This window comes from Oncorhynchus tshawytscha, linkage group LG04 (assembly GCF_018296145.1).
Source record: "Oncorhynchus tshawytscha isolate Ot180627B linkage group LG04, Otsh_v2.0, whole genome shotgun sequence".
In the NCBI taxonomy this organism is placed as follows: domain Eukaryota; kingdom Metazoa; phylum Chordata; class Actinopteri; order Salmoniformes; family Salmonidae; genus Oncorhynchus; species Oncorhynchus tshawytscha.
The window spans coordinates 71,027,650-71,052,944 of record NC_056432.1 but is presented as its reverse complement, the minus strand read 5'-3'; the positions used below and the strand labels follow the sequence as shown (position 1 = coordinate 71,052,944).

Genomic DNA, 25,295 nt, shown 5'->3' with positions numbered 1-25,295 from the left:
AGTGGGAATGGTTCTGCTATAACAAGAACATAACTATCACTCAGTTTGCTTCTCTCTGGTGTTCTCTGTTTCACCGACATGTTTACAAAGACAACTAAACAAGACCACCTGTCATTCCAGGCCAACTTGTGTTTCGTGGACATCGACAACCACTTCATTGAGCTGCCAGAGGACCTCCCTCTGTTCCCCAACAAGCTAGAGTTCATCCAGGAGATCTCTGAGGTGCTGTTGGCCTTCGGTGTGTCTCCGGAGGGGAACCCGCTCCACAGCCAGGGCCAGGCCAAACACCGGGGCTTCCGCTCCACTGACATGGTTACGGACAGACGCAACGGCAACCTGGCCAGCTCGCCCCTCAACTCCTACCTGCTGAGGGAGAACGAGACCATCGCTAGACTGCAGGCCCTGGTCAAGAGGACTGGGGTCAGCCTGGAGAAGGTGAGAGCAGGTCATCTGCCATCCGTTTGACTGGAACATATTATTCTAGATAGAGAGTCTGCATATACACTGAGTCCTAATGTTTGGTATACTCAGTGTAAATTCATGCAGAATAATACTGCCTGTCTGTCACACTCTTTTGAAAATGACTAAGGGTGGGAAAGGCAGTCTATGAGCTGCCCGTGTAAGCTGCTGCCGGCTAGCTCCGAGTGTGCTGTGCTCAGCCCTGGTGACGAAGGAAGTCTGTTACATTGCCATCAACAGAAAATTGGCGCCCATACAGAACCTAATTGCCATCTGGTTTGAACATGACACAGAGGGCCGTTGGTAATAGATGGTAATGTTTCAGCAGAATCACATTACAGACCAGTGAATGAATGAATTAGCTTTTAACTACAGAGAGGAGGTCTCTCCAACTCTCCATATCTGTAGGAGCCCAGAGTAAGCAGCTTATGGACTAGTAGGGGCTAGCATTAGCTTTCTCTGGAAAGATTGCCTGCTCTGATAGTCTGCTTTTAGCTCCTCATTTTGTGGGTACGGCTTCAGGTAGGGTCATTGTGGCCATGTCTCACATTAAGGTAACCACCTGATTTAGGATCAGTGGTGTAGAGCGATGAATTAGAGGAGGGCTCAGTAGGTCACATCCCTGCCATCTGATCTGGGCTTCGTAGCCATTACACATCTTCATGTCTATACGTACATGTATAGGTGACTCTCTCATTGTGTCCTTTTGTCCTGCTCTTGCATGTTGAAATCTGCAATTGTGTCACACTTTGATTGTAACAGAGGAATGTGTGTGTTTTCAGTTTTTTTTGTCAATAAATTAAAACATCTCAGACTTTTTCCCCCATGCCCCTATCAGTGCCCCAGCAGCTTGTGCTAACATGGAGATAAGAAACCCATACCCTCTATGGCAGGAGTAGGGAACTAGATTCAGCCGCGGGCTGATTTTTATCACAGCTGATGGTCGGGGGGCCGGAACATAATTCAAATCATTTGAAAACTGCAAGTTGACCACATCTAAGCCCAAACATTGATTGGATTTGATAATAACAATAATTTCATACCTTGATTACACGATCACATATGTATATATTTTTAATTTGTGGAAATATTGGTGATTTTACAGTTATTTTCTTACCAGCCCACCCGCTGCCGGCCGCCTGTTGTCGACCCCTGCTCTATGGCTTTCTTAACTTCTGTTGTCAAACCCCTCTTTTTCTTCTTCTTTTTCACTTTCTCTCTTTTTCTGTGCTGTGTTTTCCTGACCTGCTGTGTTTCCTCCCCCTCTCCCTCTTCCAGTTGGATGTGAGGGAGGATGCCAGCAGCAACAAGGACCTGAAGGTGCAGTGTGATGAGGAGGAGCTGAAGATGCACCAGCTCAACATCCAGGTGCGAGAGGTCTTCGCCAACCGCTTCACCCAGATGTTCGCCGACTATGAGGTGTTTGTCATCCAGCCCAGTCAGGACAAGGAGTCCTGGTTCAGCAACAGGGACCAGATGCAGAACTTTGACAAGGTGAAATCAGGGATTCCCTATATAGGGGCCCTAGGACTATGGTCAAAAGTAGTGCACTAAATAGGGAATAGGGTGGCATTTGGAACGCTGTCCTACTCCAGACTCTGAAATTCATTTGAGTGGAAGTCTTCAATGCTCTTTAAAGTTTTTCATATTAATTGACCCCCAGGAGACCTCACTTCATTTTGTGATGTGATTCTTGTCGATTCCAGGCCTCCTTCCTCTCTGACCAGCCTGAGCCCTATCTGCCCTTCCTGTCCCGTTTCCTGGAGACTCAGATGTTCGCCTCCTTCATCGATAGTAAGATCCTTTGCCATGATGATGAGGACAAGGAACACACGTTGAGGGTGTTTGACTCCCGCGTGGACAAAATGCGCATGCTGAACGTGCGCACGCCCACCCTGCGCACCTCCATGTACCAGACCTGCACCAATATCGACGAGGCAGGTAAGAAAAGAGAAAACCCGTTTTCACACCTATACTATTAGGAGATCATTGTCTCAGATGGTGCAAGATACTTGTATGTTTTCAATACACACATGGGAATAGTCAGTAACACCTGGAATAATTCATGTCAAACAGGATTTAGCTGTTGAATTTTTTTCTTCTAACTATAATTTCTTTCAAATTCCTCTCTGTAATTGTATGATTCATTGCATGCATAGCAGTTATGTACTAACCTAATACATTACACAGTTATCTACACCGTTGTAATAGTCTTAACTATGTATGTAGCTTGCTGTCATTGGTGCTGATGATGTTGAGTGTTGGGTCAGGTTAGGGATGCAGAATTCCAATAACTTTGCAAAAATTCCCAGTTTTTCCAGAAATCGAGTTTGGAAGATTCCCGGAATCAGAAGGGAATAAGCAGGAAATCATGAATCCTCCAAACAGGATTTCTGGAAAACCTGACAATTTTGATAAGATGAAAGGAATTTTGCAAGTTCAGGTGATGGTAACTCACAGCATGGAGGTGTGGCGGTGAGGAGTCAGAGATGAGATGTGGAGTGGTGAATCTATGTGACTCCTCAGTGCTATGACTCATAGGCACTCACAGAGGTGCTTAACAATGACATAAGACTATTAAATCCTCCATGACGGTTGGTGCTAATGTATCTGCTGTGACAGTACCTCATCCTCCTCCCCTCTCTGTGTCACCCCAGAGAAGGCCATAGAGATGCGGGTGGTTAAGATCGACCACACGGCCCTGCATCCCCACCTGCTGGATATGAAGATTGGCCAGGGTCGCTACGAACACGGCTTCTTCCCCCGGCTGCAGTCTGACGTGCTCTCCACTGGACCCGTCAGCAACAAGTGAGTATCACACCTTCGCAAGAGAGACTGATTTACATACTTTGATTGATAATACTGACAAAATATGTTTGTTTTGTCTCTATCTTTGCTATTTGGCTTTTGTGTCTTTCTAAGTGAAGTTGTTTTGTTTGTATGTTAGATGGGCGAAGAGGAGTGCTCCAGCACAGTGGAGGAGGAAGGACAGACAGAAACAACACGCTGAACACCTTTACCTGGACAACGACCAGAGAGAGGTGAGAGGACATTAAGCAGCCCTAGAAAAACAGGATTAACATTCCCAAACCATATTCACATGCATTTTGTCTATCTGTTTTTGTGTTATCGTTAGATTCTTGACGATTTCTTCCTCACTCTTCTTCATGGCTTGCGGTGTTCACTTCTAAATATCTAACGTCTGGAACGATTGAATTAAATTCTTGTTTGTCCATTTTTCTCTGTTACTTTCCCTCAATTATTTCCTCTTGACCTAACCTCTCTTTCTGTTTCTGTTTCTATCCCTCTGACACCTACTGTCTCCCTCACATCTACCTACTGTATTTCTCTCACACACTCTCTCTTTGGTCTCTCTCTCTCTCTCTCTCTCTCTCTCTCACCCTCTCTCACCCTCTCTCTCCGTCTCACACACACGCTCCCAGCATGTGGAGTGTCTGTTCCCGGAACTGCAGCTCCTGCTGTTTCTAGACTACTACTGGCTCTCGCAGTCCTTCAGGCCCTGTCTAAAGTCTGTGACTGTGGATGTGGTATGTGTTGGCAGTGGGTGAGGCCTGAGCCTCACACCATGTCCACATGGCCCCTCCCCCCATGTGGTCCTCAATCCCTCCTCCTCCCCCTAGCATCACAGCTTTACCTGATACTCCAGATCACTTTCCAGGGTTTCTTCTCAGGTTTAGGGTTTCACCTTAGGGTGCACTTAACTCCACATTAAGAAAGCAATATTTAGATTAATTTGACAGAATTTCAGAAAACACATGGCACTGACACGCCTCCCAAGATGGATGTTGAGGTCAGAAAGGTAAAAGACAGAAACACATCGTCCATCATGAAATGACCTCAGTACAGGCAGCTCACCTCATTATACAAATGACTCAAAGTTCCTCCCTCTCCCTCTGGAATGATCAATCCCTCACTGTAGTAGTTACCAGAAATCTATCCACAGTATGCACTGTATACGTTCTGTGGTTGGTTGCCAAGTGGTGTGACCCTCTGTGTTTATGTGATGATGAACATTGAGCCAGATTGATTACTCTCCCTTGGTGTAAAGCCTACTCTTCGGCCACTCCATGTGTGTCCTCTCTGACCCTGTCCTTCCATGACCCTGTCCTGTCTGACCCTGTCCTGTCTGACCCTGTCCTCTCTGTCTCATTACAGAAATACATCCAGGAGGCCAGGAACCTGGGCACTACCATCCGGCAGCCCAAGCTGTCCAACCTCTCCCCCTCCGTCATCGCTCAGACCAACTGGAAGTTTGTGGAGGGTCTGCTGAAGGAGTGCAGGAATAAGGTACAGTAACTACCAGTCTTCCTACATCTCACTCTTACGCAGACATATTACGATTGCAATAACCATTGCAGTAGACTTTTGCAGTAGACAATCCCATGGATATTGAGATACGACACCTTCAGTGAGTCTCCATTAGTTTCAATGTCACTCAGAAGTATTCTGATGTCAATGACCGTTGCAGTAGACTATTACTTGAATATTGAGATCCAACACCTCTAGTGTCAACCATCTGGCCTCCAGAGATGGTAATCTCCCTGTACGGTGATGTGTGTGTTCCTCCAGACCAAGCGCATGCTGGTTGAGAAGATGGGTAGGGAGGCGGTGGAGCTGGGTCATGGGGAGGTCAGCATTACAGGCGTGGAGGAGAACACACTTATCGCATCCCTCTGTGACCTGCTGGAGAGGATCTGGAGCCACGGGCTGCAGGTCAAACAGGTCAGCACACACACACACACACACACACACACACACACACAAGCACACACACACAAGCACACACACACAAGCACACACACACGCACAAGTGTTATTTAAAAACAGTTTATATACACACTAACACACATGTATGCATTTAGGTGCATTCAATGCGTATTCATTCATTCCCGCATCTCCATCTTCATCTGCCAGGGTAAATCTGCCTTGTGGTCCCACCTGCTCCATTATCAGGAGAGCAAAGAGAAGACGGATGCAGCACCAGCCGGTTTGGGTCCCCCAGGTAAGCCACTCGTTGAATCCTGAAATGTGATAAATGGACGGTGATGTAAAGCCATAGCCACATCCCCCTCTCTCCTCCCCACATCAGGTCTCATCCACGACATAGAGAGACGCAAATCTGACGCTGGCGCTGCCTTGGCCCCTCTCAAGGTATCCCTGATCAGGGACATGAGGTGAGTCTCTTCATCCATTCACCAGGTCTACCACAGTATCAGTGTCTTCAGATGCTCTGCCTACCGTATATACACTATTTGTCAAGTATCCTCCTGAATATACATTTCAAGTCATATGGTCTTGAAATGATGGATGGTTGTAAGGGGAATGTTGCAAGTGATACTATACTATTCTGCCTGTGTTGATTGTCCCTTCTGTAGTGGCAGAAGCGGTTCAAATGTATGCCTTCGTACCTCTACGTACTTCTTTGAAAATGACAATTTCGAATCAAGGTGAGATAATGATTGATTGATCATACCTCAGAATGCAATGATTTCAAAGTGTTTCCACTGCCATCTTGTGGCCCACTGACAAAAAACACTTTCAGTCAAGACAGAATATTATCAATGATTCAAGACCATATGTAGTGGAAAAATACTGACATCAACCTCATAGCCATGCATCTCAAGCTTTGCAGCAGGCATAAACACTTGATTACCAGCTATGATTTTAAAAATATATATAATATATGTATATATACAGTGTACAGCATATACTGAAAGCTTAGCCTTCCATCTTTGTGTTCTATTTGATCAGACTTGTCCTACAGTCCTCAAGGTCTTCAAGTCTGGTCCAAATGCTACACCAACATGTAAATCTTGGTGGGGCAAACTCCCCCAAATGTATTTAGATGCATGCCAGCAAAACCACTACACAACACAACACTAAACAATACATGAATTGTGCTATAAAACGGTGCCAAACGGTGCCCACAAACTGTTAGGGCCAACATAAAGCTGTCCCAACAGCAAAGCTTTCTTTTCAGCACCATGAAGTGAATCCTTAACACTGCTACTCCTGGCTATCAGCGGAGCCTTGTCTGGCAGCGACACAGTTCATTCAGCCACATTTACTGCCTTTAAAACACCATAGCTGATATGGCGACTTTCATAAACAAATGTGGTTTTACTGACAATTGAGATGCACAATCTATGGCATAAGGTGACGACGAGCGGATAAGAGGCAATCTGTAATTTCGATTAAGACATTAATGAGTGAGCTAGGACGGATGTAGTCAATATAGCTATTTGTTCTGCACTTTTGAAATGTACAGCGACAGAATTTAGAACATGGGCTGTTCTTACAATATTCTCCCTGTACACCAAGTCAGAACCGTAGGATAAATAAAGGGGCCTATAAGCAGACAATGAAAGCTCTTACAATATTCAATGATTATATTTCTCGTGAACAGACTATAGGCTACATGTGCACCACCAAGTCAGAACAGTAGGCTAAGTTATGAGGGGGAAAGTCAAATACATTTAAATTCAGTTTTCCCCAACTCCTGACATGTAATCATAGTAAAAATTCCCTGTCTAAGGTCAGTTAGGATCACCACTTTATTTTAAGAATGTGAAATGTCTGAATAATAGTAGAGAGAATGATTTGTTTCAGCTTTTATTTCGTTCATCACATTCCCAGTCGGTCAGAAGTTTACATACACTCGATTAGTTTTTGGTAGCATTGCCTTTAAATTGTTTAACTTGGGTCAAACGTTTCGGGTAGCCTTCCACAAGCTTCACACAATAAGTTGGGTGAATTTTGGCCCATTCCTCCTGACAGAACTGCTGTAACTGAGTCAGGTTTGAAGGCCTCCTTGCTCGCACACGCTTTTTCAGTTCTGCCCACAGATTTTCTATAGGATGAGGTCAGGGCTTTGTGATGGCCACTCCAATACCTTGACTTTGTTGTCCTTAAGCCATTTTGCAACAACGTTGGAAGTATGCTTCATTTGGAAGACCCACTGATGTCTTGAGATGTTGCTTCAATATATCCACATAATTTTCCTGCCTCATGATGCCATCTATTTTGTGAAATGCACCAGTCCCTCCTGCAGCAAAGCACCGCCACAACATGATGTTGCCACCCCCGTGCTTCACGGTTGGGATGGTGTTCTTCGGCTGGCAACCCTCCCCCTTTTTTCTCCAAACATAACGATGGTCATTATGGCCAAACAGTTCTATTTTATGTTCATCAGACCAGAGGATATTTCTCCAAAAAGTACGATCTTTGTGTCCATGTGCAGTTGCAAACCATAGTCTGGCTTTTTTATGGCGGTTTTGGAGCAGTGGCTTCTTCCTTGCTGAGCAGCCTTTCAGGTTATGTCGATAAAGGACTTGTTTTGCTGTGGAGATAGATACTTTTGTACCTGTTTCCTCCAGCATCTAAACAAGGTATTTTGCTATTGTTCTGGGATTGATTTGCACTTTTCGCACCAAAGTATGTTCATCTCTAGGAGACAAAACGCGTCTCCTTCCTAAGTGGTATGACGGCTGCGTGGTCCCATGGTGTTTATACTTGGTACTATTGTTTGTACAGATGAACGTGGTACCTTCAGTCATTTAGAAATTGCTCCCAAGGATGAACCAGACTTGTGGAGGTCTACAATTGTTTTTTCTGAGGTCTTGTGGCTGATTTTTTTTAAATTTCCCATGATGTCAAGCAAAGAGGCACTGAGTTTGAAGGTAATTGACTCAAATGATGTCAATTAACCTATCAGAAGCTTCTAAAGACATTTTCTGGAATTTTCCAAGCTGTTTAATGGCACCGTCAACTTAGTGTATGTGAACTTCTGACCCACTGGAATTGTGATACAGTGAATTATAAGTGAAATACTCTGTAAACAATTGTTGGACAAATTACTTGTGTCATGCACAAAGTAGATGTCCTAACCGACTTGACAAAACTATAGTTTGTTAACAAGACATTTGTGGAGTGGTTGAAAAACGAGTTTTAATGACTCCAACCTAAGTGTATGTAAACTTCTGACTTCAACTGTATATATTTGTTATTTTTGTATTTGTTTTATTTAGCTAAACAGGTGGGTCTCTGTTCTGAAACACTACCACACTAGTTCATTTAGCAGAGACTTTTATCCACACGAGTTCATTTAAAAGATGCTTTTATCCACACTAGTTTATTTAGCAGACACTGTCACCTACAGTAGTGCTCAGCCAGGCTGAGAGGAATCCTGAAGTAGGCGATAGTTTATGGGATGCATTGTGTGTTAAGGCAGTCAGACCACTGTCATGTCTACGGTGCACCACAGCCAGTGATGTTGAGTCATACAGGACGTCATTCCTGGTGTGGTGTGAAGGAGGTGGTAAAGAGAGCTGGGCTGATCTGTGTGACAGCATGTTACTTCCAGCCTAATTCCCCTGCAGACCCCCTGCAGACCAAGCCAGGGAGAGGGGGGTCTGGCTCAGGGCAATACCAGGCAGCTGTTTATTTCTTATTTAGGCAGGTCAGTTAAGAACAAATTCTTATTTCCAATGACGGCCTACCCATGGCTGTGGCGTAGTCTTGTAGAAGTCTACTCTGATCACACGTCTGCACAGACACACGTCATGTTTTCTTTCCAACGATCCAGAATTTTCCATTGGTGCTTTTTCATTTGTGTGTTGTCACATTGATATACGAGCACATTTTAATCGATAAATATTTATATTTGGGTATCTTTACTTAAAAGTGGACAATAAAGGTTGACCAGGTTGCTTCATTCTACATATCAACATTTCATATTTACCTTGCTGTGCTCTTTATTATTTGACATTTTTCTTCTATTCTACAGGAGGTGGATTCCTGTAGTTAGTCTGCAGATTGCAGATAACCATTGTTTTTCTTACAATATCATTCATGCAATAACAATCTGCATTGTGAATGTTGATATTTTGCCATGGGGAACAGAGGGGAGTGGAGGAAATTGGGTTAATTCGTGAGAGTGGGGGGAGGAGGGGTGCATGGGGAGCACTTATAGCGCAGACAGTGCAGTGCTTACTTGCAGAGGTAGAGTGGAAGGGAATGTGTCTGGACACGAAGGGCTTGATAGTGGCTGGGAGCGATGACAGGAGGCTGGCTTAAACACTAGGGAGTCTGGGGCTGGCCAAGGCTTCTTCCTGGCTGGGCTGGCTACCCCCTCTCAGCCCTGCATGCTTTGGAATCTAGAACAGTGGTGAAAACAACATGCAGCAGAGGTCTATCACCTTGTTCAGAGGGACTGTCACTGCTTTTGCATCTTATCATATATTAGATTTGTGGTTTGTGTTCACCTTGGCCAAAGGATGCAAAACATGCTACAACATTATAGACCATCTCTGAAAGGATGACTGTTTGTATATGTGTGTATTTGTGTATGTTTTTCTCCTCTGACCTCTGTGCTGTGTACTATATCCTCCGTAGACACATCCAGAATATTGGGGAGATCAAGACAGACGTGGGCAAGGCCAGGGCCTGGGTGAGGCTCTCCATGGAGAAGAAACTGCTGTCCAGGCACCTCAAAAAGCTGCTGTCTGACCATGAACTTACAAAGTGAGCAAAACAACAAGGACCTAGTATACAACTGGCAAATCAAGCTAAACACAACATGTGTACTTTTTGTCAGAGCCTCTGCTTCAGTAATTGGGATAATACCCCATTCCCTTTAAGTCAGTCTCCTCATAAATCCTCACTAGTTTTTATTGGAATGTCCCACTCAGTCTCACACACATGAATCAACCTGATGTCTGAAAACTATGCATGTATAATACATGAGCTCTTTTGACAGATCCAAACGTCAGTACAATCACCTATTAAACATTTACAATGTTTTTTATAATTGATGAGATGGTGGTGAAGTGGGTCACCTTCAGGCCGATTCATTATGGAGGTATTGCATTGTGACCGTTCCATTACCATTCTCCATTTGTTTATCAAGGAAAACACATTCATCAGCTACTGATTCAGCCTATTAGGCTTCAGACTGTTATTGTTCAATCTATGATCATTACATCATATGAAATGCTAAACTTATTTTTTTGTGATTTTATTTGTTGCTTTTGTTTCTTTTGCAGGAAACTATACAAGCGTTATGCTTTTCTGCGCTGTGACGATGAGAAAGAGCAGTTCCTGTACCACCTCCTCTCCTTCAATGCTGTGGACTACTTCTGTTTCACCAATGTCTTCACAACTATCAGTGAGTGCCAGCAAATACCATACAACCTGGCCACGACACTGAACACTATTTAACCAGAAGCTGGTTAGACTTCATTAGATTAGAGTAATAGATGAATTAGACTTATTTCCTGGCTAAACCTTTTTCCTTGATTTGAGATGCTTACTGAAAAATATATTGAAGACAGAGGTAGCTCTTCTTGTGACCATACTGTACTTGACTGAGTGATTTCAGGCTTCCCTCTCTTCTCTGTCCCACAGTGATCCCATACCATGTGCTGGTGATTCCCAGTAAGAAACTAGGAGGCTCCATGTTCACAGCCAACCCCTGGGTGTGTGTGTCTGGGGAGCTGGCTGAGACCGGGGTGCTCCAGGTCCCCAAGCACACTCAGGAGATCACCTTTGAGGTTGGTGCTCCCCTCAAGATTGCATATTCTTGGTATTTTGATAATAATATCAATATATATTCACCTCAACATGACCTTTGCTCTTTGCCTTCTCTCTGTGTCACAGTGCCAGAACCTGGGCAAGCTGACCACAGTGCAGATGGGCCATGATAACTCCGGTCTTTATGCCAAGTGGCTTGTGGAGTATGTTATGGTCCGGAATGAGATCACAGGTCATGCTTACAAGTAAGTGAAATATTTGGTAGCAGCTGCCTTATGCTGGAGATTTCAGTGGCATCTACTCACAAGGAAGACCCTGTTGAAGCTTTGGTTAACTGTTATATTGCTATATTATATTGTGTGTGTGTGTGTGTGTGTGTGTGTGTGTGTGTGTGTGTGTGTGTGTGTGTGTGTGTGTAGGTTCCCGTGTGGCCGGTGGCTGGGGAAGGGGGTGGACGATGGCAGTCTGGAGAGGGTCCTGGTGGGAGAGCTAGTGACACCAAACTCAGAGAATGAGGACAGAATGTGTCGCACGCCCCCCATGCAGCAGTCCCCTGGAATGATGAGAAGGTTCGTCACCATCTCACCAAACAGCAAACCAAGTGAGTGACCATTCGAATACACTGCAAAAATCGTCATCAATATTAACCAATAATCTTCACCAAGGGACTACACACACAGCCCCAAATGTTGCTCTCCCGTACGTCTGCAGTTTTTTCACCGTGGTGTGTTTTAGGGACCACCCTCTCTGGCAGACGTCGGACTGAAAAAAATTCTGTGTGAATCTACATGTAGAATCGGTTTGCAAATTACGCCCGGCACTCTGTTAAGAGGTGCTAAGTACTCTCGGCTGGCAAACGCTACCGGTGTGTCACTTTGATGGTCTTGTGTCTGCTGGCATTGACTGATTTTGTCCGACTCTTTCCCATCATCCAGAGTTGAACACTAGTCAGATCCAAGAAGGAGTGGGAGAGGCCATCAATGGGATAGTGAAGCACTTCCACAAGCCAGAGAAGGAGGTGAGAGACACAACCCCCCACCACATTGTCTATTATTCATCACAGTGAAGGAGACAGTGGGTCCTCTATCTGTACACTGCATGCAACACTGATCATAGTCTCACTCACATGTGTTCCGAATGAACAGTTTCATATGGCCACAACTGATGTGTTGGACCAGGGTACTTTGAAAGTAGACAACATCGGTCACACTTTTTCTTTCCCTGTCTGTTTTTCTATAGAGGGGCAGTCTGACCCTTCTGCTGTGTGGGGAGTATGGTCTAGTCTGGGCTTTAGAGCAGGTGTTCCAGCATGGCTTCAAATCCCCACGCCTCTTTAAGAATGTCTTCATCTGGGATTTCTTAGGTAAAGCCTCCAATACACAACCATTACACCTGAATATACAGTATACAGTGTCTTCCGTGTCATGCTATTGGATGAGGCTGCGCTTATCAATGTCTTCTGTCTGTGATTTCTCCTTATAGAAAAGTCACAAGTGTACTTTGAGAGTGCTGAGCAGAGGGAGGTGACTCCAGAGGAGAACTGGCAAACCAGAGTACGCCACTTCTGTCGCTTCATGCGGGCCATCAACAGCACATCTAGGAACATAGGCAAGGATGGGAAGTTCCAGATGCTGGTGTGTCTGGGTGCCAGGTAATATCTCCTCTGTAGCCTCACAAACACTCTCAGAACAACAGCTATCATCAGGAATATTTGAATGGGAATTCATTGTACAGCACTAAATGTCCTGGTCAAAAGGGCAAATTAGATTGCTTGAGATGTTTTACAAGACATCTTCAATTCAACTGAAAGAGAGGTGTTTTCATTATCTCTCTAATATCAGCTAGGGTTGCAAAGGGCCCGGGAATTGGGGAATTTAGCTTAAATTCATCAAAAAAGTTAGCTTATAACAGTGAACTTATTCTAGGTTAGCAATTCTAGCTCTTGGGGCATATTTTGGTTAAACTATCCCAAATGCAATGGAATTGCAACCCTCTGCATGCACAGTGCATTCTTCCATCACATGTGCAGTGCACTCTTCCATCACATGTACAACTGATTCTCAAGATCTTGCACACTAATTAGACGCTATTGAGCCCACACTACTGCACTTCCTTGTCTGAGCCAAGGACGACATGTTTTCTAGTAAGTTTTGATTACAATACTGGGTGGTATGAATATATTTAATATAACTAGTAAATAGTAAAGTGTTTTTAAATCATTTCTAACTTGTTAACAATTTCTGCTAGTTCGTTTTTGCTACCATGTGGGTTTTAGCTTGCTTGAGCCTGCTAACTGAGGAGTGTTAATTCACCTGTTTCCATACATGTTTCATTTTAAAACATGTATCTTACAAAAGAGTTGTTTAATCTAACTGCTTAACTATTTATCTGTACATGGAATTGTATTCTGTTTTTTTTACTAATTATTTTCAAATCTTTACAGGAAAATGCCACTGATGTGTGGAGACATTTCACTGCAGCTAATGTAGAAGGAAAAGCTGTGTACATGTGCAAATACTGTGCCAAATCAAATGTGAAGAATGCAACAAAGATGCAGAATCATAAGGTGCATAATGTTCCCTCAGCGCTCACAACAAGCAACCTCTGATAAATGTCCCTCTACTTCTATTCGAGGTGAAAATGATGAATCAGACACCTTATCGATAGCAACAGCTCATGGTCCTCCTGGAATCAGAAGTTTTTTTACTCAATGGAGGAACGTAGTCAGAGAAATGCCAAGGAAATGGTTAGGTATGTGAAGGGTCATCAAGTTATAGCAGCAATCTACCTCACCAATCAAAGTGAGAAGAGTAAGAGCACCACATTTGAGCTGCCCAGCAACACTCATTGGGGTGGTGTTGTCATCATGCTTGACAGTCTCCTGTCAATGGGAAGGAGTCTCTCCAAGAAATGGCTATATCACAGTCTGCCCATATGGACAGCCCCATCAATAGGATCATACTGGATGATGTATTCTGGAAGAGAGTGGTAAGCAGCCTGAAACTCCTGAAACCTATAGCTGTAGCCATTGCACGGATTGAGGGAGACAATGCCATCCTGTCTGATGTTCAGACTCTGTTTGCAGTTGTACAGTGCCTTGCGAAAGTATTCGGCCCCCTTGAACTTTGCGACCTTTTGCCACATTTCAGGCTTCAAACATGAAGATATAAAACTGTATTTTTTTGTGAAGAATCAACAACAAGTGGGACACAATCATGAAGTGGAACGACATTTATTGGATATTTCAAACTTTTTTAACAAATCAAAAACTGAAAAATTGGGCGTGCAAAATTATTCAGCCCCCTTAAGTTAATACTTTGTAGCGCCACCTTTTGCTGCGATTACAGCTGTAAGTCGCTTGGGGTATGTCTCTATCAGTTTTGCACATCGAGAGACTGAAATTTTTTCCCATTCCTCCTTGCAAAACAGCTCGAGCTCAGTGAGGTTGGGTGGAGAGCATTTGTGAACAGCAGTTTTCAGTTCTTTCCACAGATTCTCGATTGGATTCAGGTCTGGACTTTGACTTGGCCATTCTAACACCTGGATATGTTTATTTTTGAACCATTCCATTGTAGATTTTGCTTTATGTTTTGGATCATTGTCTTGTTGGAAGACAAATCTCCATCCCAGTCTCAGGTCTTTTGCAGACTCCATCAGGTTTTCTTCCAGAATGGTCCTGTATTTGGCTCCATCCATTTTCCCATCAATTTTAACCATCTTCCCTGTCCCTGCTGAAGAAAAGCAGGCCCAAACCATGATGCTGCCACCACCATGTTTGACAGTGGGGATGGTGTGGTTAGGGTGATGAGCTGTGTTGCTTTTACGCTAAGCATAACGTTTTGCATTGTTGCCAAAAAGTTCAATTTTGGTTTCATCTGACCAGAGCACCTTCTTCCACATGTTTGGTGTGTCTCCCAGGTGGCTTGTGGCAAACTTTAAACGGCACTTTTTATGGATATCTTTAAGAAATGGCTTTCTTTTTGCCACTCTTCCAAAAGGCCAGATTTGTGCAATATACGACTGATTGTTGTCCTATGGACAGAGTCTCCCACCTCAGCTGTAGATCTCTGCAGTTCATCCAGAGTGATCATGGGCCTCTTGGCTGCATCTCTGATCAGTCTTCTCCTTGTATGAGCTGAAAGTTTAGAGGGACGGCCAGGTCTTGGTAGATTTGCAGTGGTCTGATACTCCTTCCTTTTCAATATTATCGCTTGCACAGTGCTCCTTGGGATGTTTAAAGCTTGGGAAATCTTTTTGTATCCAAATCCGGCTTTAAACTTCTTCACAACAGTATCTCGGACCTGCCTGGTGTGTTCCTTGTTCTTCATGATGCTCTCTGCGCTTTTAACGGACATCTGAGACTATCACAGTGCAGGTGCATTTATACGGAGACTTGATTACACACAGGTGGATTGTATTTATCATCATTAGTCATTTAGGTCAACATTGGATCATTCAGAGATCCTCACTGAACTTCTGGAGAGAGTTTGCTGCACTGAAAGGGGCTGAATAATTTTGCACGCCCAATTTTTCAGTTTTTGATTTGTTAAAAAAGTTTGAAATATCCAATAAATGTCGTTCCACTTCATGATTGTGTCCCACTTGTTGTTGATTCTTCACAAAAAAATACAGGTTTATATCTTTATGTTTGAAGCCTGAAATGTGGCAAAAGGTCGCAAAGTTCAAGGGGGCCGAATACTTTCGCAAGGCACTGTAAGAGAAGAAATCCGTACTGCACTGCCCATTTCACTGTTGCTCCAAGCAGAGGTAACTGCAGTTCTGAAATACATCAAAAAGCGTGAAGACTTCTGCCTGAAGCCCATACACACCGCAGCGTACATGTTGGACCCCAAGTATCCTGGCAAGAAAATCCTGTCAGGTGCAGAGATCAACAACGCTTATGGTGTCATCACTACCGTGTCTTGCCACCTTGGCCTGGATGAGGGCAAGGTTCTTGGCAGTCTGGCAAAGTACACTTCCAAGCAAGGACTTTGGGATGGAGATGCAATATGGCAGTCGTGCCAACATATCTCATCAGCCACCTGGTGGAAGGGACTTTGTGGATCTGAGGCTCTTTCCCCTGTTGCCTCCATCATCCTCCAAATCCCACCAACATCAGCCACCTCAGAGCGCAACTGGTCCTTGTTTGGGAACACACACACCAAAGCCCGCAACAGACTGACCAATACAAGGGCTGAGAAATTGGTTGGTCATCCGGGCAAATTTTAGGCCTTTTGAGCCTGGCAACGAGCCAACAAGGTAAAAAAAAAAGTGACAGTGAAGATGAGGCCTCGGAGTCTGATGTTCAAGAAGTGAACATTGAGGAGGTCCTGGGAGAAGACATGGAAGCCTTAGAGGAAGACAACCAAAGCTTTAGTTTCTAGACTATAATTTTACAGATGTATGTTGAAAACGTTTTTGGGAGATGAGATGGACCATTGGGGATCATTCAATACTCCCTTTCTTTTGTTGTTCAGTGAAATCATCCCATGTGAAGAGTCAACTCATTTAATTGAAGATAAATTCGTAACTAAATCGTTTTTTTTTTATTTCTATTGGAAGGATTTAATCATTTGCAATAATGTCTACTTATCATAAGGTAAAAGGTTTATGTTTCTGGCTCCATATGATATGGTAAATATATCCAATGCAAAAAACATCTACATTTAAATGGTATTATTATTAATTTGCATATATTTCAGTTAATTCCCAAATATTCCTGTTAATTCCCACGGAAAGTTTCCACCTCAAAATGTGCAACCCTAATAGCAGCACAGCATTTATCACTGTGATAACAGAGTGGGCGGCTTTGTCCTCTTTTGTAGTGTAGTGCTAGGGTCATCCCTCCCCGGCTCCTGCTTCAGTTATTCTCCCTCACACTGTGTGTCTTCCTGTCTTGTTGAGCATTGTATGTGTGTATTTGTGGAGGTTGAATACATAGAAATACAATTATATTTTTATGGTTGTATAGTTAAGCAATAAGGCACGAGGGGGTGTGGTATATGGCCAATATATCACAGCTAAGGGCTGTTTTGTGTCGTGCCTGGATATTTTATTTATTTAACCAGGCAAGTCAGTTAAGAACAAATTGTTATTTACAATGACAGCCTACCCTGGACAACGCTGGGCCCATTGTGCACCACCCTATGGGACTCCCAATCACGTCCGGATGTGATACAGCCTGGATTCAAACCAGGGACTGTAGTGATGCCTCTTGCACTGAGATGAAGTGCCTTCGACCGCTGAGCCACTCGGGATACAGCCCTTAGCCGTGGTATATTAGCCATATACCACAAACTCCCGAGGTGCCTTATTGCTATTATAAACTGATTGTCAACATAGTTAGAGAAGTAAAAATACATGTTTTGTCATACCTGTGGTATACGGTCTGATATACCATGGCTGTCAGCCAATTAGCATTCAGGGCTCGAACCACCCAGTTTATAATCCCACTTTAAGCTTCCACACACTAGTTCAAAACATACAGTATATATCCTACCTGTTATGACACCTCAGACTTCCTCTTTCTCTCTCTTAGCCCTTTGTGGCAGAACAGGGCTTGGTACTGTAGCTCAAATGCACCTGCCACTTCAATGAAATACCTTCTCTTTGTTCTTTGTCAGAAATCTTTTTAAGTGGCACATAGCGAGACCAGACATGCCTAAATGCAACGGAAATAATACCTCAGTCATAACCAAGCTTGAGCCCTTCCTATCCTGTCTTTTAGCAGGGATGAGGATTTACTAAAAAAGTTCCCTGAAGTCAGTCTGGTAAACTTCCTGTTTCTCTCTGCTCTTCCTAGGGACCATTTGTTACACCACTGGATCGCTCTCCTCACAGACTGTCCAATCACAGTCCAAATGTACGAGGACACAGCACTGATAAAGGACCGCTCATTGGTAAATTCTCTGATCAGAGTGCTACAGACTTTGCAGGAGTTCAACATTACCCTAGAAGCTTCACTTGTCAAAGGGATCGGTATCTAGGCCCTCCTTCGTTCACACCAATTGGACCTGACTAAGGAAGACTGTCAGGGACCACTAAAGAACAATTAAACCTTTTTGTGCAGAAAGAGACTTGAACAATTAAGGGACGATTTCTGGCTTATATTAAAGCTACTGTTACATTTGCCATATATTAAGTGCAATGAGCCTTTCAAAATGTGTTGTTATTTTTATCCTCAACAATGTTGCTGTTAGATGTTAAGAATATGTTTTCTATTACGATCCATGATTTTCACATTGTTGAAGAAGATAACCCACCTGTTGTATACTACTTTATTGAAAGCTAAATATTTTCATTGTTATTGTGAACTGCTGACAATGGCTATATTCTAAAAAGGAAAACAAGGAACAAAAACTGTTAATATATTTTCAGAGAAGAACAGTATTATTTTGATATGTCTGTCAAGTTGCTTGCTCTGTTCTAATTCTAACTGTCATAATGCAGAGCTTGAAGCAAATGATGTAGAAGTATGCTTTATAAGTATGAATATGACATGGTATAGATGTTTGTGTAGGGTGGGAAACTGATTCCTCTACATCAATATGACAGTGTGTAAATTTGGATCAATCCCCCTGGAAGTACTGTAGTATGCAACTATTTTATATGGAATAACTTGGCCTAAGAAGAGGCTCCTGGCTCCCCCTGTGAATAAGATAATGTAGCGTATGCTAGTGATGCACAATATGTATTCAGTTGGAGAAGTATCACTATACGGCCATGTCAGTGCTTCACACTTGACACACAACTCTTCAACAGTACAGTACTCATCATAACCATGGCTTGGTAGAAAGTGAGTCATTTATAAAATGACAGCCTTCGTGTAAATACCTCTAACCAGTGCATCCTTCTTTCCAACAACTTCTCATTATTCCTCACCTATTCTGCCCATTCCTGGCAGGTTTACAACATCATGTTTTTTCAGTAGTGAAAATTGTATGAGCTGCTTGCCACTTAAATTAATAATGAGTGGTACATATGGTTGCTTTAAAAGGCCAGATTCAAAATAGAGCAAAAAATTCTCCTCTGAACTGTTGGTATTTCTGCTATGCAATATTATCCACATCACACAAAAAAATCAACCCAAGATCTAGATGAGAATCATTGGACCTCCTCCAATTGTCTTACTGTGCAGCATATGATGATGAATAACAACAGCAGTTTGATAGAAGTAGGTGTGAAGGATGTCTTTCCTGTGCCAACTTCTGAATTGTGTTGGTTGTACTATTCCATTTATAATCGACATGAGCATCTTGGGAGATATATTTTTGTTTTTCAATACTGTTGTACATTTATTGGCATAGCCGTATAATGTTGTGTTTACTAAGTGAGGAAATGTGTACAGTGTAAAAAAAAAAATAAAGAATAAAATTACAGAAATGCATTAATATGGATGTTTTTTGTATTTTTATTGAAGGAGTATAACTGACTGGAATGGGTACACTATAAATTGCTATATGGTTATTGATGGTATTGTAAATGCCCCCATATATTCCCCATATGAACTGTAGAGCAAAAATAAGATAACTTTACCCAGCAGAGAAATCAAACACTGATAACAACACTTGTAACAACAACAAATGCTGGTTTAAAAATGTAAACAAACTCATTCGCGCCATTTCAAATACTTTTTTTTAATTGTCCATTCATACGTTGATGATACGATGCTTGCTGGGACATGGAGTCTAATGAGGTGTTGATTTAAATAGGATAAAACGGAAAGCATTTCCACACTCACTACTACTCCCAGAATCCCATATTGTTAAATACCATGCATAGTGTGCGCCAATTGGTTGAATTTGTGTTCAAACGGACACGTTACACTCCTAATATGGTGTTTCTACGATGGAAAGCTTTATGTTCATGTTTTTTTATGCTAATGTCATTCTAATACCCAGCTGTATGCAGCAGTAGTAGTAAGGCATGCGCAGTGTGTAAAAAGACAACGGTGAAGATTCAAAGTTTTTGTTCGGTAAGTCCAATGTTATTTACCATTTACGCAATTTGCATTTAGAAATTAACGCAAATGCTGGTGTTTTACAGATCTTACATTTAATTTTAGTCTGTCGCGTGCAAACTATATCTGCAACGGGGTCATTGTAACAATGGGAGAGCATGGATATGGAGCGTGGCGTGGTAGCTAGCTAACGTTAGCAGGCTAGCTAACAACAATAGTCAGATTGCTATTTGGCGCTCTCAGCGGGCGAACGTTTGAATTTAAAGGGAAGGAAACTATATAAAGTATTGTGCGTGTTAAATCTTACAACAATTTCATTTGAAATTATAAAACAAGCCAGGTGTCGCTCAATTCACTTTGTCGCATTTGTTTTTTATGACTTCGTCCGCTTTTTGTTTCTTCAGTGAAAGGAGTTCTCCTTCCCCGCTTATTGTTTCGGATTCCCCAAGTAACTGAAAATCACTTTCCTGACGGGAACATATCAGTTTTAAACACGGTTAATCAAGGGCAATATGAAAAGCATAGTTAATGTATTACCAGCGACACACTGTTCTAATTTGTCGAGTATTTGTAGTAGCCAAGTTAGCTAGCGATGGCGTCATTACTAGCGGGGGTTGCCAGATGCTGCCATTCTATTTGGTTGGATTGCTTGCAAGTAAACAATGATAGTTTTGGCAATATTCCGTTGGTGTATTGTAATCTACTAAATGGAATAGCTAGCTTGCAATGGTTGGCTAGATTTAGTTGTGTGAGTCTGTGCTTAAAAACCATTCAAACAATTTCATCCTTTGGTTCCTGTCCCGCGGGCTTTGTTTAAAAATAGTCTCCTCCAGTCAGGAAACAAAAAAGCGAGATGGGAGTCGCAGCCTATAACGTTAATTGTGTAAGCATAATAACGGGGACGTCTAGCAGATCTATCACCGGTGGCTAAGTGAATGTCATTAATTTGTATAGTAGCATGCAAAATTGATAAAAGTTGTATCTAAATGCGTAAGAAAGTTTATTTATTTGCTCCGCATTGCTTTTTGTGTAGTTAAAATAGGTCAATCGTCAATAAATATGAGGAAGCTTATCTCAGCGTGAAGTTATATCATGGATCGCTGAAATTGTAGAATAAGACTTCTAAATGGAAATAACACAATGTTTTGACCAATGTGGTGACCCGCCCCTTTCCCCCAGGGGAAAGCATTACAGCAGTAACGTTAGTGCTATTACTATTCTGCATGGTATCCTTTGGTAATCTATTTGTTCTTTCTCGGTAGGTTTCTTTCTCCCATTGATCATCATGTTTGGTTTTCACAAGTCGAAAATATATCGCAGCCATGAAGGATGTTGCATTTGCAAAACCAAGTCCTCCAGTTCACGCTTTACTGACAGCAGCAGATACGAAGAAACCTTCAGGCTATGTTTTGGGTAAGCTTTAAGTGTTAATGGCATGATAACATTGCATTCATCAAATACTTCCTTTTCAGGGAGTATTAAACACTACACACGTTTATTTCTGTATTGTAATTCATGTTAATGCTGAGTTTGCACCAGTTTTTGTCCCAGTGATTGTATGCCATAAAAGGTCAAACAAGTGATGGTCAACAGATTGAATTGGGAAGATATTATTAACTAGTCTAGGATTGATTCTAGGATGGCTTACATTGTTTTTTTTTTGCTGTCTGAAGAACAGTGACGCTAACTTTGCAGTACTTCATATATAAGTTAATGTTATGTTACGATGTTTACTGATTTGCTTGAGGTGTATTGTTTATTGTGCTTTTGCTTTCATTTCCTTGATTATTTATCAAGGTTGTCAGAGGATCGTGTGGGAGACATCTGCAATGCTTGTGTGCTGTTAGTAAAAAGATGGAAAAAACTGCCAAAGGGCTCTAAGAAGAACTGGAACCATGTATGCACCATCTTTTTATTTTAGTTCAATGAGGATTCACTGTGAATTTTCATGTAATTGATGCTGTGTTGAAGTTGAGTGATTGACATGTATTATATGACATTAGGTTGTGGATGCAAGAGCTGGGCCTGGCTTCAAGCTAACCAAACCCAAGAAGATGAAGAACAGCGATGGGAAGAAGAAAAACAAACTGAAGAGGCTTCACAAATTCAAAAGACAAAGTAGGTCTCTTGTTAAATCGACAAAATTATAGAATATATACTCCAACATTTTTAAACTACTGAGTTTTACTGCATAAGTCTTTGTTTCACTTTAGTCATTAGGCCCTACTTGGAGGATCCCGGCAGATGTTGCCTCTAAGTCATGTATCATGAGAGAATGCCACCAAAATGGTTATGTTTGTCCTTTCAGACTCTGATGCCCACAGCACGACCTCAAGCATGTCTCCATCCCAGTCCCCCAGCTACGAGTCAGATGACGGCTCAGACATTGAGTCCAAACAGAGGCGCCCCACTCCTTCTGTCTTTTCCTTCCTGGACCGTTCTTACTGGAAAAGGTATGTCAATTAAGTATTTGAAATTGAAGTCTGTCTGAAAAATCTAAGTTTATAATTTAGTACTGTAGTTTTATCTGGGACAATTCTGCAGAAATGTAGTTTTTAGGACAAACTATTGAATGGATGCTTCATCCTCTTCCCTGTAGACAAAAGGTGTGCTGTGGGATTGTCTACAAAGGTCGTTTTGGTGAGGTGATGATTGACCCGCGTCTCTTCAAGCCCTGCTGCAGCTCCAAGAAGCAGGAGACGTTGGTTCCCATGCAGGACACACACCCTCCCCTTCCCGCCATTCACCCCCCGCCTCTCCTGCTACCAGAGGCCCTGAAAGAGGACTGGTGATGGCTCTTGAGCATCCCCTTGGGGTGTCAATGGCACCCGACAAGTTGTCTCCAGTGGCAGACTACCCCCAAAACCATTCCCTATTAGTTCACTGTGTATTTAGACGGCTAAATGATTTTCCTATTTTTGCTTTGATATGTGTTTTTGTTTTTTATACATTCATTTTCTTATCTTTTTTTAAAGAAAACTAAAAATAACCAAAAAAAATGTTTTTATAAAGGCATTAGTTGTACTATTTATAGGATGGGGAGGCAGAATTATATTTGGCCTTGAAGGGCACACTATCCAGGTCTGATTTAATTTGGTTTACAACATTTAAAGCTTATTTTCTGTGTTACGGTTACCAGCGTTTGTGTATATATTGTGTTCCTTTTGCCAGCATCGTCTTTTTAAAGAAACATTTTACAGCTGTCTAATTGGCAATGAAGTGTTCATGTGCTGATATGCAAGACTCCACCAGCTAGATTTCTAAAAACAAAAACAGCTTATTTGCATTGATGGAATGGACATTTTCAAGTGTTTTCTTATACTTATGTTCCCCTGACACTCAAGCAGATTCATTTGATTTATAGCATCTTAATATATAAAGGGTTATGGGCTATGGGAGTATTTGGGGGGTCTAGAGTGAGTTTATACATTATGAATGGCCTTTTAAATGTATACATGCATGTGTTGTGTTGTCTCACTCTCCCACACATGCATGGTTTGGCAAGAGCTGAGTAGTATTGTACATTGTCAGATTTGTAAACACTCCGTACCATGAGCTTATCCATTGCTTTTCCAGCAATTTCATGCAAGTGAATCAAGATAGACTGAGTTCGACCAAGCATGCAGAACTCATCTTTGTCTTTGAATGAAAACCAGCAATTATTTATTTGTAGTTTGTAGTCTTCCATGAGCTGAAAATGCACATTTTATAACCATATTTTGAAGTGTTTTTGTATATACACTTGTGAGTGTTGGCTATGAGAACTATTTTAAATTACAGGATTGACAACTCATATTTTTAAATGACTAAATGTGTACAGATGTGAAAATATTTAGATTGAGGCATTCTTTTATGGCATCACTTGTAACTTATTCATTGGCCAATAAGTTAGCCTAATCCCCAAGTTTGTCACAACATTTCAGGGGGTTGTGTTTGGTAAGGCACAATGCATTAAAGCTTTAGTAACCAATTATGAAAATTAGCAGTGTGGTGTTGGACAACTTCCGGCAGTAACACAGTTTGTGCCTGCTGAAAACCACCCATATCTTTGTCCTATGAGTTGAAGGCTAAAGCAATACTTACACTATTAATGTTCTGTGTTTTTTGGCATCTTGATATTCTGTTATTGAATGTGTATTTTATATTTTTTGTTTTGTTCATCGACAGAAAGCAAATCAAAGCTGAGACTATGCAGACATTTTGAATGTGAGAAATTACCTAAATGTTAAAGGAGCAATGTTTGTAAGTCCATCTCTGCCTCGCAGCAAATTGATTTTTCAGCTTTTCATTTTTTTTGAGTGATCTTTCATAATTGTAATGCGGCTTTGCCTCAAGGGACAACATACGTTTATGGTCAGTGGTCGAGTCAAACCAATAAGATGTGTACCTCTGTTAAATAATGAACAGTTTTGCAGTAAGTGGCATGAATTATTATCAGTTGTCAGATATGCAGACAGGTTGCCTGAGTGCCAGTCTGTCTGTTCTGTCATGCCAACTTCTTGTTACTCTTTGTCATGTCAAACATTGTATGGCTTGACAAAGATATCAATGGCATTTGCAAGAGCACAAACAGATCTGGCACCTGGCTAGTAGACGGGGTATCCTGTTGTGCAAAGTTATTTATTTGCTGTAACTGAACTTCATCACAGTAGAATGGTTTGTGTCAATATACTGTATAACTGGTTATCAAAACAGTTACTTTTGTGTGGCAGGTTAGTTGAGTGTTAAAATTCTTTCTGTGATTCTTAAATAATGTCATTAAAAGGAGAGCTGCTGCTTACTTTTATCAAGATGGAAATTCTAAACGGTTTTTGTATATAGGGAAATGCCTATTTTATTGCCGTTTGCGTGGTACATTTGATCATATGAGGTGTGCCTTATAAGAATGAACGTTCCTTTTACATTATGAAATTCAACCTGTAATGTAATTTAATATGTATTTATTTCAAATCCATTTGGAAAACTGATTCTGTTAATTGAACCGTTAGGACCTTCAAGTCATTTTCATTTTGTGCACTTTCGATTTTATGTTTTTGTCTATATTGTTATTCTGTATCTCAACAACTACGTTAGTTCTGTCTTGTAATAAAACATAAATCCTTTTTGGGTCTGCGTGATCTCATTTCAACCGCTAGATGGTACTCAAACCTTAACACTCGTTTAGTCATCGTAGAGATTGGAGAGAGGGTTGGTTTAAATTAAAGCAATGAATAATGCTTTTTATGAGTTGCACTTGACCGACTTTTTTTCACTAGTTCAGTATAATAGCTCACAACTATACTATTTTAATTTCGTCGCCAGTACTCTTAGGAAGTACCATATCAGA

At 41.9% G+C, this 25,295-nt stretch overlaps 2 protein-coding genes across 6 annotated transcripts in view; both read left to right on the top strand.

Annotated features, from left to right (window-relative positions):
- LOC112236188 (DENN domain-containing protein 5A) overlaps positions 1-19,400 on the top strand; it is a 58,662-nt gene extending 39,262 nt beyond the window's left edge. For 2 of the 4 annotated variants that reach the window (XM_042321179.1, XM_042321178.1), the window contains 19 exons: positions 121-435; positions 1,738-1,953; positions 2,166-2,400; positions 3,117-3,267; positions 3,407-3,500; positions 4,636-4,767; positions 5,050-5,202; positions 5,395-5,482; positions 5,570-5,654; positions 5,856-5,927; positions 9,874-10,002; positions 10,524-10,645; positions 10,885-11,030; positions 11,137-11,255; positions 11,430-11,611; positions 11,946-12,028; positions 12,250-12,373; positions 12,493-12,661; positions 17,813-19,400. In XM_042321179.1, coding sequence (XP_042177113.1) covers positions 121-435; positions 1,738-1,953; positions 2,166-2,400; positions 3,117-3,267; positions 3,407-3,500; positions 4,636-4,767; positions 5,050-5,202; positions 5,395-5,482; positions 5,570-5,654; positions 5,856-5,927; positions 9,874-10,002; positions 10,524-10,645; positions 10,885-11,030; positions 11,137-11,255; positions 11,430-11,611; positions 11,946-12,028; positions 12,250-12,373; positions 12,493-12,661; positions 17,813-17,996 — 2,799 coding nt within the window. In that variant the 3' untranslated portion in view covers positions 17,997-19,400. The remainder of the gene's footprint in view (positions 1-120; positions 436-1,737; positions 1,954-2,165; positions 2,401-3,116; positions 3,268-3,406; positions 3,501-4,635; positions 4,768-5,049; positions 5,203-5,394; positions 5,483-5,569; positions 5,655-5,855; positions 5,928-9,873; positions 10,003-10,523; positions 10,646-10,884; positions 11,031-11,136; positions 11,256-11,429; positions 11,612-11,945; positions 12,029-12,249; positions 12,374-12,492; positions 12,662-17,812) is intronic. The other 2 variants (XM_042321180.1, XM_024404775.2) reach the window with 1 other exon arrangement.
- Positions 19,401-19,878: 478 nt separating this feature from the next.
- On the top strand, positions 19,879-25,071 carry LOC112236189 (SIN3-HDAC complex-associated factor). Of its 2 annotated transcripts, none has more exons than XM_024404776.2 (6): positions 19,879-19,984; positions 21,232-21,382; positions 21,767-21,866; positions 21,973-22,087; positions 22,278-22,422; positions 22,569-25,071. In XM_024404776.2, exons 2-6 carry the CDS (start codon positions 21,255-21,257, stop codon positions 22,759-22,761), a joined length of 681 nt encoding a protein of 226 aa, XP_024260544.1. In that variant the 5' UTR covers positions 19,879-19,984; positions 21,232-21,254; the 3' UTR covers positions 22,762-25,071. The 2 variants fall into 2 exon arrangements, with proteins under 2 accessions (XP_024260544.1, XP_024260545.1); XM_024404777.2 differs by lacking the exon at positions 19,879-19,984 and adding an exon at positions 20,121-20,258.
- The last annotated feature ends 224 nt before the right edge of the window (positions 25,072-25,295 follow it).

Bases quoted from the DNA above. Each gene is read 5' to 3' on its own strand.
- LOC112236189 (XM_024404776.2), top strand. From the start codon at position 21,255: ATGTTTGGTTTTCACAAGTCGAAAATATATCGCAGCCATGAAGGATGT. The intron at 21,383-21,766 runs GTAAGCTTTAAG...TTATTTATCAAG, and splicing joins ACCTTCAGGCTATGTTTTGG to GTTGTCAGAGGATCGTGTGG. The intron at 21,867-21,972 runs GTATGCACCATC...ATATGACATTAG, and splicing joins CTAAGAAGAACTGGAACCAT to GTTGTGGATGCAAGAGCTGG.